Source organism: Pyxicephalus adspersus, chromosome 9 (genome assembly GCF_032062135.1).
Source record: "Pyxicephalus adspersus chromosome 9, UCB_Pads_2.0, whole genome shotgun sequence".
NCBI classification, from domain to species: domain Eukaryota; kingdom Metazoa; phylum Chordata; class Amphibia; order Anura; family Pyxicephalidae; genus Pyxicephalus; species Pyxicephalus adspersus.
The window spans coordinates 60870216-60882029 of record NC_092866.1 but is presented as its reverse complement, the minus strand read 5'-3'; the positions used below and the strand labels follow the sequence as shown (position 1 = coordinate 60882029).

At 42.3% G+C, this 11814-nt stretch overlaps 2 protein-coding genes across 2 annotated transcripts in view; one reads left to right on the top strand and one right to left on the bottom strand.

Annotated features, from left to right (window-relative positions):
• Nucleotides 1–203: 203 nt before the first annotated feature.
• On the top strand, nucleotides 204–6898 carry LOC140338152 (L-lactate dehydrogenase A chain; the record flags this gene model as incomplete). The annotated part of the gene is given in 7 exon segments (XM_072422233.1): nucleotides 204–337; nucleotides 1226–1343; nucleotides 1986–2159; nucleotides 2855–3028; nucleotides 4444–4561; nucleotides 5184–5307; nucleotides 5823–6898. Coding segments are annotated over 7 exon segments (999 nt in total). The 3' UTR covers nucleotides 5988–6898.
• Nucleotides 6899–9485: 2587 nt separating this feature from the next.
• The window catches only part of TSG101 (tumor susceptibility 101), a gene marked incomplete in the record, with an annotated part of 15923 nt that continues 13594 nt past the window's right edge, over nucleotides 9486–11814 (bottom strand). The window contains 1 exon segment of the mRNA XM_072422232.1: nucleotides 9486–10811. Within this exon segment, the coding sequence (XP_072278333.1) occupies nucleotides 10722–10811 (90 nt within the window).

Sequence of the window (11814 nt, the reverse complement as noted above, 5' to 3'; positions counted from 1 at the left end):
ATAATTCTGGTAGGCAATCTAGACGCTGCGTAAGTTACGGTGATAAAGGTCATATGAGGTCTCCTAGTTATTTCGTAGGACATGTTTGTCGACTTTATGCAGCCACGTACAGTTGTTTGTTTACAAATACTGTGAGTGTGGGTTAATGTGCAATGCCGTGCGCCCTTTACTCCAGTACTGAGATTTCTCTTTGTTTATTTCAGAGATCAAGATGGCAGGTACAAAGGAAAAGCTGATTCACAATCTGGTGAGCGAGCCCGCCTGCTCCCACAACAAGATCACCATTGTTGGCGTGGGCGCAGTGGGTATGGCTTGTGCCATCAGCGTCCTGCAGAAGGTAAGTTTGAAGTATTTAATTAATGTTGTTATTTCCTCCTTTGTGCACCTCTGCGAAACTGGTTTCACTTTACTACCCAAGCACCATTTCCCTTTCCATTGAGTGTGCCATTTTTGGTGCTACCACTGTACTGGTGGATGGCAAGTAGGTGAGGTTTTCCCCAAAGTCAGGAAAGCTATGTCCTTAAATACTATAATTGTATTTTAAACTGAATCTTTTACCAAAGAGTCCTCTTTAAACTATGTTTAAAAGAATAAGGTGCTCTTTACTTTCCTGGCACCTTGTTTTTACAAGCACATTGCTTCTCTTTGGCCACTGAAGGTTTTTCCACACTTATGGTTTTATGAATTCCCACTACCCCTGCAGATTTTCCACACTCCTGGTTGTTTGAAATACTCACTACCCCTGCTACAGGTTATATTCTTTCTTACCAGTCAATGTTTCACTACAGGATAAATGAACTGGCAGGGATAGCAGGTATTCAACACACTCAGAAGTGTGGCCAGGGAACAGCAAAACATTGGAGTTTAAAGACACTGAGCGCTCTAAGGCTACGTGCAGACAGGCAATGAGGTTGTGGCGGGGTGCTGTTATTATTGCCTTATGCCAGTGAACTGCTACAAAGAGTGTCTACCTGTGGCAACCAAAAAAAGAATGAATGGGTCAAATCTTCAGACACTGGTTCTTTAACAACCAGCACTGAGGCACGAGTGGCTGGTAAGGTACCAGCTGCTGGAAACTGCACAGGTTCTGTCCCTGCCCTAAAGATACGTATTCACATTCTTCTTTACATGCATGTTTAGTTGAAAAGGTATCCTGTGGTGACAGTGTATACCTGTGTAACTTTATTCAACATAGTCTAAACGGTTCATGATCTACCTTCTACAGGAGCTGGCCGATGAACTTGCACTGGTTGATGTGATTGAAGACAAACTGAAGGGTGAAATGATGGACCTGCAGCATGGCAGCCTTTTCCTGAAGACTCCAAAGATCGTCTCTGGCAAAGGTCTGTGTGTTCACAGTAAACCTCCAGTTCCTTGGAGACGCAGCATTACCACTTCTCTTAGTGTTGACATTGGCATCAGTTCATAACAAATGTCCATTACTGCACATTATTTGCTCATTTCATTGTTCAGTGGAACAGAAAAAAGGGCCATTCCAGATGCAGATAAAATAATGGCTTGGGCAGTAAGAAAATGCACAAAGAACATTCCAGGATCAACTTGTATTTACAAAATGTTCTAGAGGGTACAAAGGGGAACACAGAGCCCAGTGTCTATGATATGTGCAGCCCACTTCACACGTGTGGTATTTGGTTTGACCATAGTTTTCCATTAAGCACTTTTGATAAAGGAAGGTACTAGTGTGTGACTTTAGCTACTATGCTGAGTTACAGGTTCCCCCTTGTTTTCACCTATAGGGTGGCTACATTGCTTTGCAGGGATACATAGAACGTAGCCACCCATTTATGCACATTCCTTGTCCTAACCATACATATAGAGCAGCCCATGGTTTTTAAAGGATATGTATTCCCTTACCAAAAGGTCTATAAAGATTTGAAAATAAAAAATTGTGTTTAACTTAAATGCAAAAATAAAAAAGAAACTTTAATGTTAAACAGTACTCAAATGTCCTGTCTCTGTTCCAGATTACAGCGTTACAGCCAACTCCAAGCTGGTTGTGGTCACAGCTGGTGCCCGTCAACAGGAAGGAGAGAGCCGTTTGAACCTGGTCCAACGCAATGTCAACATCTTCAAGTTTATCATTCCCAATATTGTAAAATACAGTCCAAACTGCATTCTGCTTGTCGTATCCAACCCTGGTGAGTCCAAACCTGCATTGCCGGTGCCGCTTCTCACCCAAGAGGGCTACCAATAATTTTAGGAAAGTAAAGGTTTCGCTCACTGTCTGTGTTGTTGGAGAGGTTTTGCTTCCCTCCCGTCCAGGGGGCCACCCTGGTCTTAAAGTAACAGCAAGTATTATTTTGAAATGCTGTATTCTGGTATGTGGTGCAAAATTATCTATTTAGAAACCGTTTTTAAAACCTAATTCTGGCCAAAAAGTAGTCTCTATGCAATACTTACCTTTGCTCGCAATGGGCGGTATCCCATCAGTTTACCAACAGTTTAAGGAACTCTGGGAATATTTTAGAAATGTTGCGTAGGTGAAAGTGGCTGCACTTAGAGATGATATAGATGTGGGGAGTGAAAGCGATTGCAGGTTGCGCAAAGACAGCATTCCTGTGGGGTGGGAAAAGGTACAATGACTAGCCAATCACTAGGCCTAAGCTGTGTCACATAACCAAGGGAAGAATGAGACATCTCTCTTGGGTGGCCCTCATGGCTAAAATTTACCCTAGTTGTGGCAGATAATTAACGATGAGGCAGTGCATGCAGGGTGAGTGTACAGGGGTCCTATTTGCAGAGACTTTGTTGTAGACATGCTCTAGTGTATCTTTGTAGTAGAGTTCACAAAGTACACAAATAAAAATTCCTGTTCTCTTTTTTTTTTTTCCAGTGGATATTTTGACCTATGTGGCCTGGAAAATCAGCGGCTTCCCCAAAAACCGAGTCATCGGCAGCGGCTGCAACCTGGACTCTGCCCGTTTCCGCTATCTCATGTCAGAGAAACTGGGTATCAGTCCACTGAGCTGCCACGGCTGGGTCATCGGTGAACACGGAGACTCCAGCGGTAAGTTTTGCAGAGAGATGAAATTTATATTTAGGCAGAACCTTAAGTAACCTAAGATCTTTTCTAAATTTATCAACTTGGAAAGGTCACGCGTGTAACGCAAGTAGGTCAGACACTGCGGCCTTTACCCTGAGAGTCTGGAAAGGTCAGATTACTGTACGGCAATTGCTGTGCCAAATGTCAAATCCTTTAAACCCGCTGAATCACAGCTTTGATGGAGCACATAGAAGTCAATTTAAAGAGTAATGATGACACTCTGATACCTATAGCCATCAACCACATTTGCTGCTTTTTGATCTTTCAATTGAGTAAGGCTGATTTTTACATTTTTGATGCGGCCTCTATATTTGCTATAATATATCTACATCGTGGTACATCTGTAGAGTTGAATATTATCACTGTAGTAGCTGTCTGCCTTTCTCCACAATCACTCAGCCTCCCTGACTGGCAGCTTTTAAGATGAAAAAGCTTCTGCGTTGTTTCTAGATTAGGGGCCTCACCTGTGGCCTCTGACATGCTTAGGGGCCACACATGATATTCTGTATTTGTTAAGCTGCAGGAGATTATCAGAGCCTAGGAACATAACGTGGTCAAAGAGGGCTACAGTACATTCTACAGAGGTGCTTGAAGACTAGAGATCTGCAGTAGTAGATGATTAGAAAATGGAGACACCTAAAACTACTACATTATAATAGCACACTACTGGCTTCTAGGGCCCAAGGGTCATACAATATGCATTAAACGGTTGCATGCGGGACTTGGAACGCAGGTTAGGTAACGAGGTGTTAGACAGCATGTGTATGGAATAATAGGAGGGTCAAATAATTTACCCCCAATGTTGGCTAGATCATCTGGTCTTTTCCATTTCTGCAAACATCACATGACCGAGTGCCTAGACATGTGACCCACAAAGAAGGGAGCCTGGAGCTGCACCCAGAATAATTGTTAACTCTTAGAAAGCAGGTTCACTTAAAATCCACTTTATTCTGCAATCTGATTTTATTGGTAGAGACAAATTATGGTTATTTATTAACCTACATGATAGGGATTGGTTATTGTTGATCAGAAGTCCATAATTCCTGGCTGCAGTTCAGGGTGGCTTCTTATACAACAACATTTCAGTTGTACTGGAAGAACTGCAGCTTTGGAATACTGTTTGCATGGTGGTCTTTAGGTTAGCCTGACCTAGCCTAAAATTTTTCCGTTTGCTGTCCAATCACAGGCAGGGGGAGGGACAAGACCTGTGTTATTTAACATTAACAGAGCAGGTCCAGGTGTCTGGATCACAAAAGTTGCTGGACAGACATCTTTGGCAGATTAGACTGTGCGTGTGTATATATATCAGCTGTGCACATTGTATCTTTATCCTTCCCCCCTTCTTTAATAATAACACTTTTGATCCTTGCCTTCTACAGTACCTGTATGGAGTGGAGTGAATGTGGCTGGAGTGTCTCTGAAGTCTCTCAACCCAGATATGGGCGCAGACTCCGATAAGGAGAACTGGAAGGAAGTCCACAAACAGGTGGTGGACAGGTATGTACAGTACATTGGATGACTGGGACCAGGCAGTGTGTGGGGTAGGGGGTATACATTTTGGAGCAGCGACCCCCAGCTGTTGTTCCCATGATTCTCTCTGTGATAGTAGTGCAGTATGGATGGATGATGCTGGCACTGCTGTCATATCAGTGCCAACCAGTGCTGAGATGTAACTTTCTGGCACAGCCCCCCATTCCCATATTGGGGTGTTTTTCAGTGGCCCCAGAATAAAATGCACTGAAACTCCAAAAGGTTGGGACCCCTTAGTATTGGCTGTGGAAGGTGTGCAGGTTCTAGATCCAAAGGCAAGAAAGCAGCTTCTCACCCCAACCCCTCTGACTGTCTGCAGTCTCTTTTAAAGTGAAACAACCACAGTACTCCTGGTAGGCCAGTGCCCACATTGCCTTGCCTTGGCACTTTGAATACATGGGTGTTGCACTTATTTGTGTTTGGTAAAGGCATTTTTTTATTTATTGTGAATTGGCAAAGCTGCAAATTGCCCTTCTGATTTATGAAAAGTGTCATTAATAATGACGGGAAAGTACTTGGGATAAAACTCAGAGCTTCACCAGTATCTCTGATGGAAAATGTTTATATTTTTTTGCCTTTTTGTTTGCAGTGCCTACGAGGTGATTAAGCTGAAGGGTTACACTTCCTGGGCCATCGGCCTCTCCGTAGCAGATCTGGCTGAAACCATATTGAAGAATCTCAGGCGTGTGCATCCCATTTCCACAATGGTCAAAGTAGGTATCTTTTCTCTTTGCCGAGGGGGTGGGGGGGTGGGGGGGGGGGCTCATCCTTTATATGACAGCTATGGTCCACCAGGATAATGGGACCAAAGTATGTTCACCATTGTGGCTTCTTCTGGATACATATTGCTTATCATTCAGCAGGCGTGAAGAGTCACAAGACTCTCTTTAGATCAGTCTAAACCTCAGAAGGTCCTCTTTTCAGAAAAAAAAAACATTGGCCCTGGTCAGTAACCTATATGGGTGACATAACTGCATCTTCCAGAAAGAGCTTCAACAGTCCGACATCTGCTGAGTTTGAGCTAGAACTGTCCAGTGAGCAGACAGCATTCACTTCACTGACTACAGATATTAGGTTGTGACAGAGAGACCCCTGCTTCCACATGAACAGGAAAGGTCCTTCTCTGCAGCATGCTCTTTTTTACCTGAACAGACCATTTGGTTCTGTGCTTTTCTTGCTCACCCCCCAAACATCACTTTTCCCCTAATTGCATTCTTTTCTCTTGCAGGGAATGTACGGTGTAAATGAGGACGTCTTCCTGAGCGTGCCATCCGTTCTCTCCAGTCAGGGCATCACAGACGTCATCAACATGACCCTAAAGAAGGACGAGGAGGATCGTCTTAAAAAGAGCGCCGACACACTCTGGGGCATCCAGAAGGAGCTGCAGTTTTAAGCTGTTTATTGTTCCCGTGTGTCTGTCTTCTTCACGTGTTTTTACGTTACACTTTTTTGAGTAGGTCAAACCCCTTGTGTCGTAATTTTACTGTATTTGTGGTATCACTAACAGACATCCTCGCCGCCATCATGGCAGCCACGCTGGCATTGATAAGCTGTGGTGTGGATAGGGTTAACGTACATTAAAAAGAAATTCTTCATCCCGCATACGTCCTCTGAATGCGTCTTCAAAGCCTGACGGAACAAGCTCATGTGTAAAGTGCAGGTAGCAAAGGGAGCCATTTTGTTCTGCACCAGACCAATCAGATGTTCGGCAGTGTCATTAGAGTCTTGGTCCCAATATTGTGTACACCAAACACCTGCCCTGAATCCATATAGACCATGGGAGCTCTTCAATATTCCACTGACCTGTATAGCAGTGTCGCTTTAGGAGCATAAAGTGGACCTGTCACCTATATGGTCAGGTGTAGTATATAAATCACAACTTGGCACTTTAATAACTAGAACCACGCACTGCGGTAACTGGTTCAGCCTGCACAGAGACTTCCAGAGCCGGTGGCTGCTTAGCTTAGCTATGGGCGACAGCTGCACTTTAAACACAAGAAATCAATATCTATATTCACAGAATGAATGTCGGATGTATTTTTATTTTAAATTAATTCATGACAATATGTAATATTGTTTACTGAACATTTAAATTATTCCATGACGTCTGCAAATTCCGCTTCCCACCACCAAAGAAAATCAATCTATTGGAAAAAAAAATCTATATAAATCTATATATTGTAAATCGGTGTCCTGTTCTACGTTGTCTTTAATCCCAATTCAGGAAGGATGTTTACAGTGCAGAAAGTGCAGGAAAGTGGAAGGCAACAAGATTTTGGCACTAATAAAATATATTAAATAAAAGATTTGTGGTTTTGTGTTTCTTTTTAATATGGGTTGAATTAATGGAATGCTTCAAATTTACTGGGGACATACCGGTAAGCTTCCCAGTACTATTTATCTTCCAATGCTCTGTGCATGCTGATATTTTATACAGTAGCCTTCTATCAGTGTATTAAAACAAGTTTCATGTATTTAGATGTGGCAGCTGCATTACATTTCTCTTTTAGCCGATTTTTTTTTTTTTCCACCTGCCAATAACGCACTTCCTGTCCATGAGTGACTACGTTTGTTCACTGTATCTATGGAGGAAGCCATGGTTGTCACCAGGGGTGTAGTCGTAATAATAAAAAGGGGACACGGTACTAGACATGGCGAGCGCGCATGTGCATCATTGTTATGTAAACATGCCCGCCCCACTACACTTTGGTTGTCACCCGGGCTGATTGTGGTCACAGAAGAAAGATATCATTGTGCTTTAGTTCCAGCTCCCAGGAAGTGATAAAGATTCTGCAATCCCAGGACAAAAGGCTAAAAATGCTATTAGTCTCAAAAAACAGTCATCTAAAATTTGTGGGTTTAGCTATACATTTACTCTAAATTTCAGTATGACAGGAGTATCCCAGTCTGGCCAAAAGTTGTAGTTATTTTCACAGCTACAAACCAATATTACAATTGGATACAATGGTTACAAAAATCGCAATATAGATCAGGTGAAGAACAAGAAGATGATACAATGAATATTTCTAGATGTCACAAGGATTTCAATTGATCTTAAATAATACACCTAATATAAAAACTACTGTTTGAGGATATAGTAATAGAAGCACCATACCATGTGTAAGGTGAAGAGTAAACAATTTTTATATGGCACAAAAAGTCAACGCGTATCGGGAGGTAAATAATAACTCCCTTCATCATGGCTGTGTGGGAGGTGAGAAACTGGATCATGGTTTGTTAGTAAAAAAAATGCTATTACTGCAGCAGCCAGTTCAGAATTATGGAAATGTTAGGATTACATTGACAGCTTGCCATAATATATATTTTTATGGTAACTCAGCCTTGCTCCTCTTAGTTCCCTCTGCAGAATACCCTTTAGTTCTGCAGAAGATACCCCAAACGCACCAGTGGCCCACCACTATACCAAGCATCCTTCATAGCCAATTGGCTGGAGTGGGTGGGCTATGACAACATTATGGGGATGTGTCGGGGTGCTACTGAAGTTTGGTGGCTGAATCCTATCAATGGTATTTAGGACTAGAGGGAAGGTTGGGTGTGAGATGGGGCCAAGCTTTGATTCGGTTATGTGGAAGGGGCAGTAGAAAACAAGGCCAAGAGTCCTGAAGATCTAAACAGGTTCCAGAAGTGATTGACTTTTAATTGGAGCAAAGTTGTATCATTAGCTGAATGTTTCCATTCATCTGAATAGAGATGGAAGGGAGGAGGAGAAGATTGGTACAACTAGATAGCATCAGTGACATTTATCTCAGGGTAAAACAAGGACAAGTTTTCTATCAAAACTGATATTCTTCCTGATGCTGGGCCTGATTTGCAATTCATGTTATTTCAATATTAGGTAAATACAATATGCCATCCATTTGTTTAACATTCGATTGGAATTACAATGCATTGTAACATCATATCCATTTGAAATAATGAACTCCAGATGATGGACACAGGAAAAATATTGCAACATTCCTACTACCTGCCACAGTACAATTGTGTAATATTGTGTAAGTCTACCTTGTGCTGTCAAAACAGCTCTGACCCCTCCAGACCTCGGAAGGTTTCTTTCTGTATCCGGGACCAAGACGTTAGCACCGCTCCTCTTCTGCTGCATCTCTTTGTAGTTCTCATCATTGGCTTCCATTTCACTTTAGAATCAAATTAAAGCTCCTGTGCTTTACCTTCAAATCCCTCCACAGTTCTTGTCCCACTTACATTTCTGACCTGATAGAAAAATACTCCCCTAGCCACTCTCTTCGCTCCTCCAATGAGACCTACTAATGACCTTTTCTAGAGCTGCCCCGACTCTCTTGAATGGTCTTCCCCATCCTATTCGGCTTGCTTTCTGCTCATTTAAAAGAGCACTCAAAACCCAACGCTTCAACCTCAACTACCCATCATCTTCTTCTGTCTCCATATGCGCTCCTATTGTGTGCTACTTCCCCACCTCTTAGATTGTAAGCTCTTCTGCACAGGGTCCTCTACTCCTCCTATGTCACTGTTTGTCATTAGTAACCCCTATTTAATGTACAGCGTTGTAGTATGTTGGCGCTTTATCAATGATTAATAAAAATTAAAAAAGTTTCACTTTTAAGAATTCATGATCAGGCCAGTTATTAATGCAGAAAGGGAGAGGGTGGTTACTAAAAAGTGCTGGGTGGTGCGCCCTGCTAAAAAGGCCTGAGGAGAACGCTGCTGAAACCGTTCTCTTATGACCAGAATTTTATTTCCCAGCATGTGGTCGTGACATTCCAGCAAACTAAGAACTTCCAATATCACTTATCGCCATGAGGTGGTGTAACAGCGGCCTCCGGAGCGAATTTTCCTTAACCGGGTCTTAAAGGGAGCCATCCCCTCGGTCTCCATAAGAAAATCAAGCCGTGAGAAAGAATTAGTATTTATTTAATAATACATATTATTCAAATTATTCACATACAGGTGGATGTTATGCTGTGGCAGTTCAGCAAGTTGCTTCTGGTTACACTGTACAGCCGTTTCACATACAAATATAGACATGGGGAGGAAAACGCTTAAATTACAAGCAGGTACATCTCAAAGTACAGCCTTCCCTGCAAAGCCCGCAAGGAAAAAAAGAAAAGAAAAATATATTATTTTTACAAACTGGACCTAAGTCCTCTATGCAATGATCTAAAATGTTACCAAAAAAAATTCTAGTGATCTACATAGTAGTAGCAGGCACTATTGTGGCATGGCGTGCAAGCCCCCCCCTCCTTTTCACAAGGGATCATCCCGAATCTTTCCTAGCCAATCACTGCAAATTGAAAGAATGGGGTCTGCTGTTATTCTCTTTTCATCTATAAACTAAAAAAAATGAATACCGGAATAAAAATGGATAAAATCAATAAAAATGATTGAAGATGATTAAAACTACAGCAACAAAATTGAGAAATTTCCATTGATTTTTATTTCTGCTTTTTTGTGATGGAAGGAAAACATCCTTAGGGATAATCCCTTTAAGAGGTGGAATAACTATGATCACAGAAGCCCCAGCATGAGCACATAGGTATTTTTTAGGAGCCAGGTCATGCTACCTAAATAACCAATCACAGCAGAGATTAGTCCTTATGTGGATTGCTATGGAGTGGGCTACACACCATGGGAAGCCATGTGCTGCATCTGTGAGGTTGCTCCTCTTGGTGATACATCAGAGGTGAATTATCCTTCTGCCTTGAGGAATAAACCTTAGTCAAGCACTTGTACAAAATGGAGTTTGCCTCTGACACTAGGGGGAGCTATTTACATTGCCAGGGTCAGCAGATTACAACAATGGCTGCAGCTGTGCATAGATATGAAAGCAGGAAAGCAGCACCAATGCCATAAAAGTCATGGCACCGATGCCTCTCACGCCACCAATACTGCCTGCTACCATTCAACCTTCTCCAAGGGGGTCAATCTAAACCAAAGACAAAGTGCATCGATCCGAGATAGCGTCCTTATCAAAAGAAAACAAAACGTAGGATTTTTTTTTGCATCATCTTTTTTTTTTTTTTTACAGTAAGAATAATTTAACGCAAGTCTATAATGATCTGAAAAATTGAGAAAACAATAAAAAATATGATATGGAGAAAAAAACTGAGGGTCGGTGCGATGATACTGAATGTTAATACAGATCGCTAAGACCTGCCGTCTTTCTGGCTTTCTGCATCAGCGCTCGGAGCTGGAACTGCTTGCGGGACAACAGTCTGACGTGCTAGAATATAGAAATGAAAACGTTGTTATATTTGTATCAGAAAAGAAAAAGGAAACATATTGATTGGTCACAAATATTCTGAATGTAAATATATGGAAGGTCTGACATCTAAAATATTCTGCTCGTCCTTTGGAAGACAGTTGCTTCATATAGTAGGTGAAGCTGCGGTGTGTTTACTATTCATCATGCCAGGAACTGCTGCATGTTAACACTTCCATGTGGTAGCCCCATAGGGAATGAAAAAGAGTGCCAGTAATAGGTACTAATACTGCTCAATGCCGCCAACTGTCAAACGTGCGGACGCTGGTTCCCTCAGAACCATAGCTCTGCTGCATTGCAAGCGTTCCATCAACTGGGCTGGACAGCTGTAAACCTTGGGGAGCTGTGCTAAAGTCACTAGATCCCATGGCAGGTGTCAACCGGCTGCAGATAAAGACCCTTGTTCTCTGTGTGGAAGCATTGTTCTCTCTGCAGAGGTCTGACATACTCCATGATCACAGAACTCTGGCACTACAACAGGGAGAATGAGCTTTGATAACTGAACAGCTGTTGTTCTGTCAATGCACTGTCAATGCACTGTCAATGCAGGGGGTTGGATGGATCTGGGCAGATAGACTGCTGTTTCCACACAGATAAGGAACATCGTCAGCACCATGCTGGCAGTGTAGAAGCTTTAGAGGTAAACTGAACACCCTGGTGCATTTGGAAAATATTTTGTGGTTTTGCATTGAACCAAACCAAAAAGATTAAACCATTTTTACTACTGCAGCTTCCATCTTTCTGGTCTTTGGATATAGAAATGGCACCCTCACTGTGCTAAGGTTATATATTTTCCCATTCATCCCCCTGCGTTTATAAAATATGACAGCAGTGTGCAATGCACCAAGGCAAAAAGAGACCTCAGTCTGTTACTATTAATAAGGTCACAAAGCTCTGCCAATGCATTAAGTCTAATACTCTGGTGTGGGGAGAGAGAATGAGCGGAGTGCTGGCCCCATGTGCA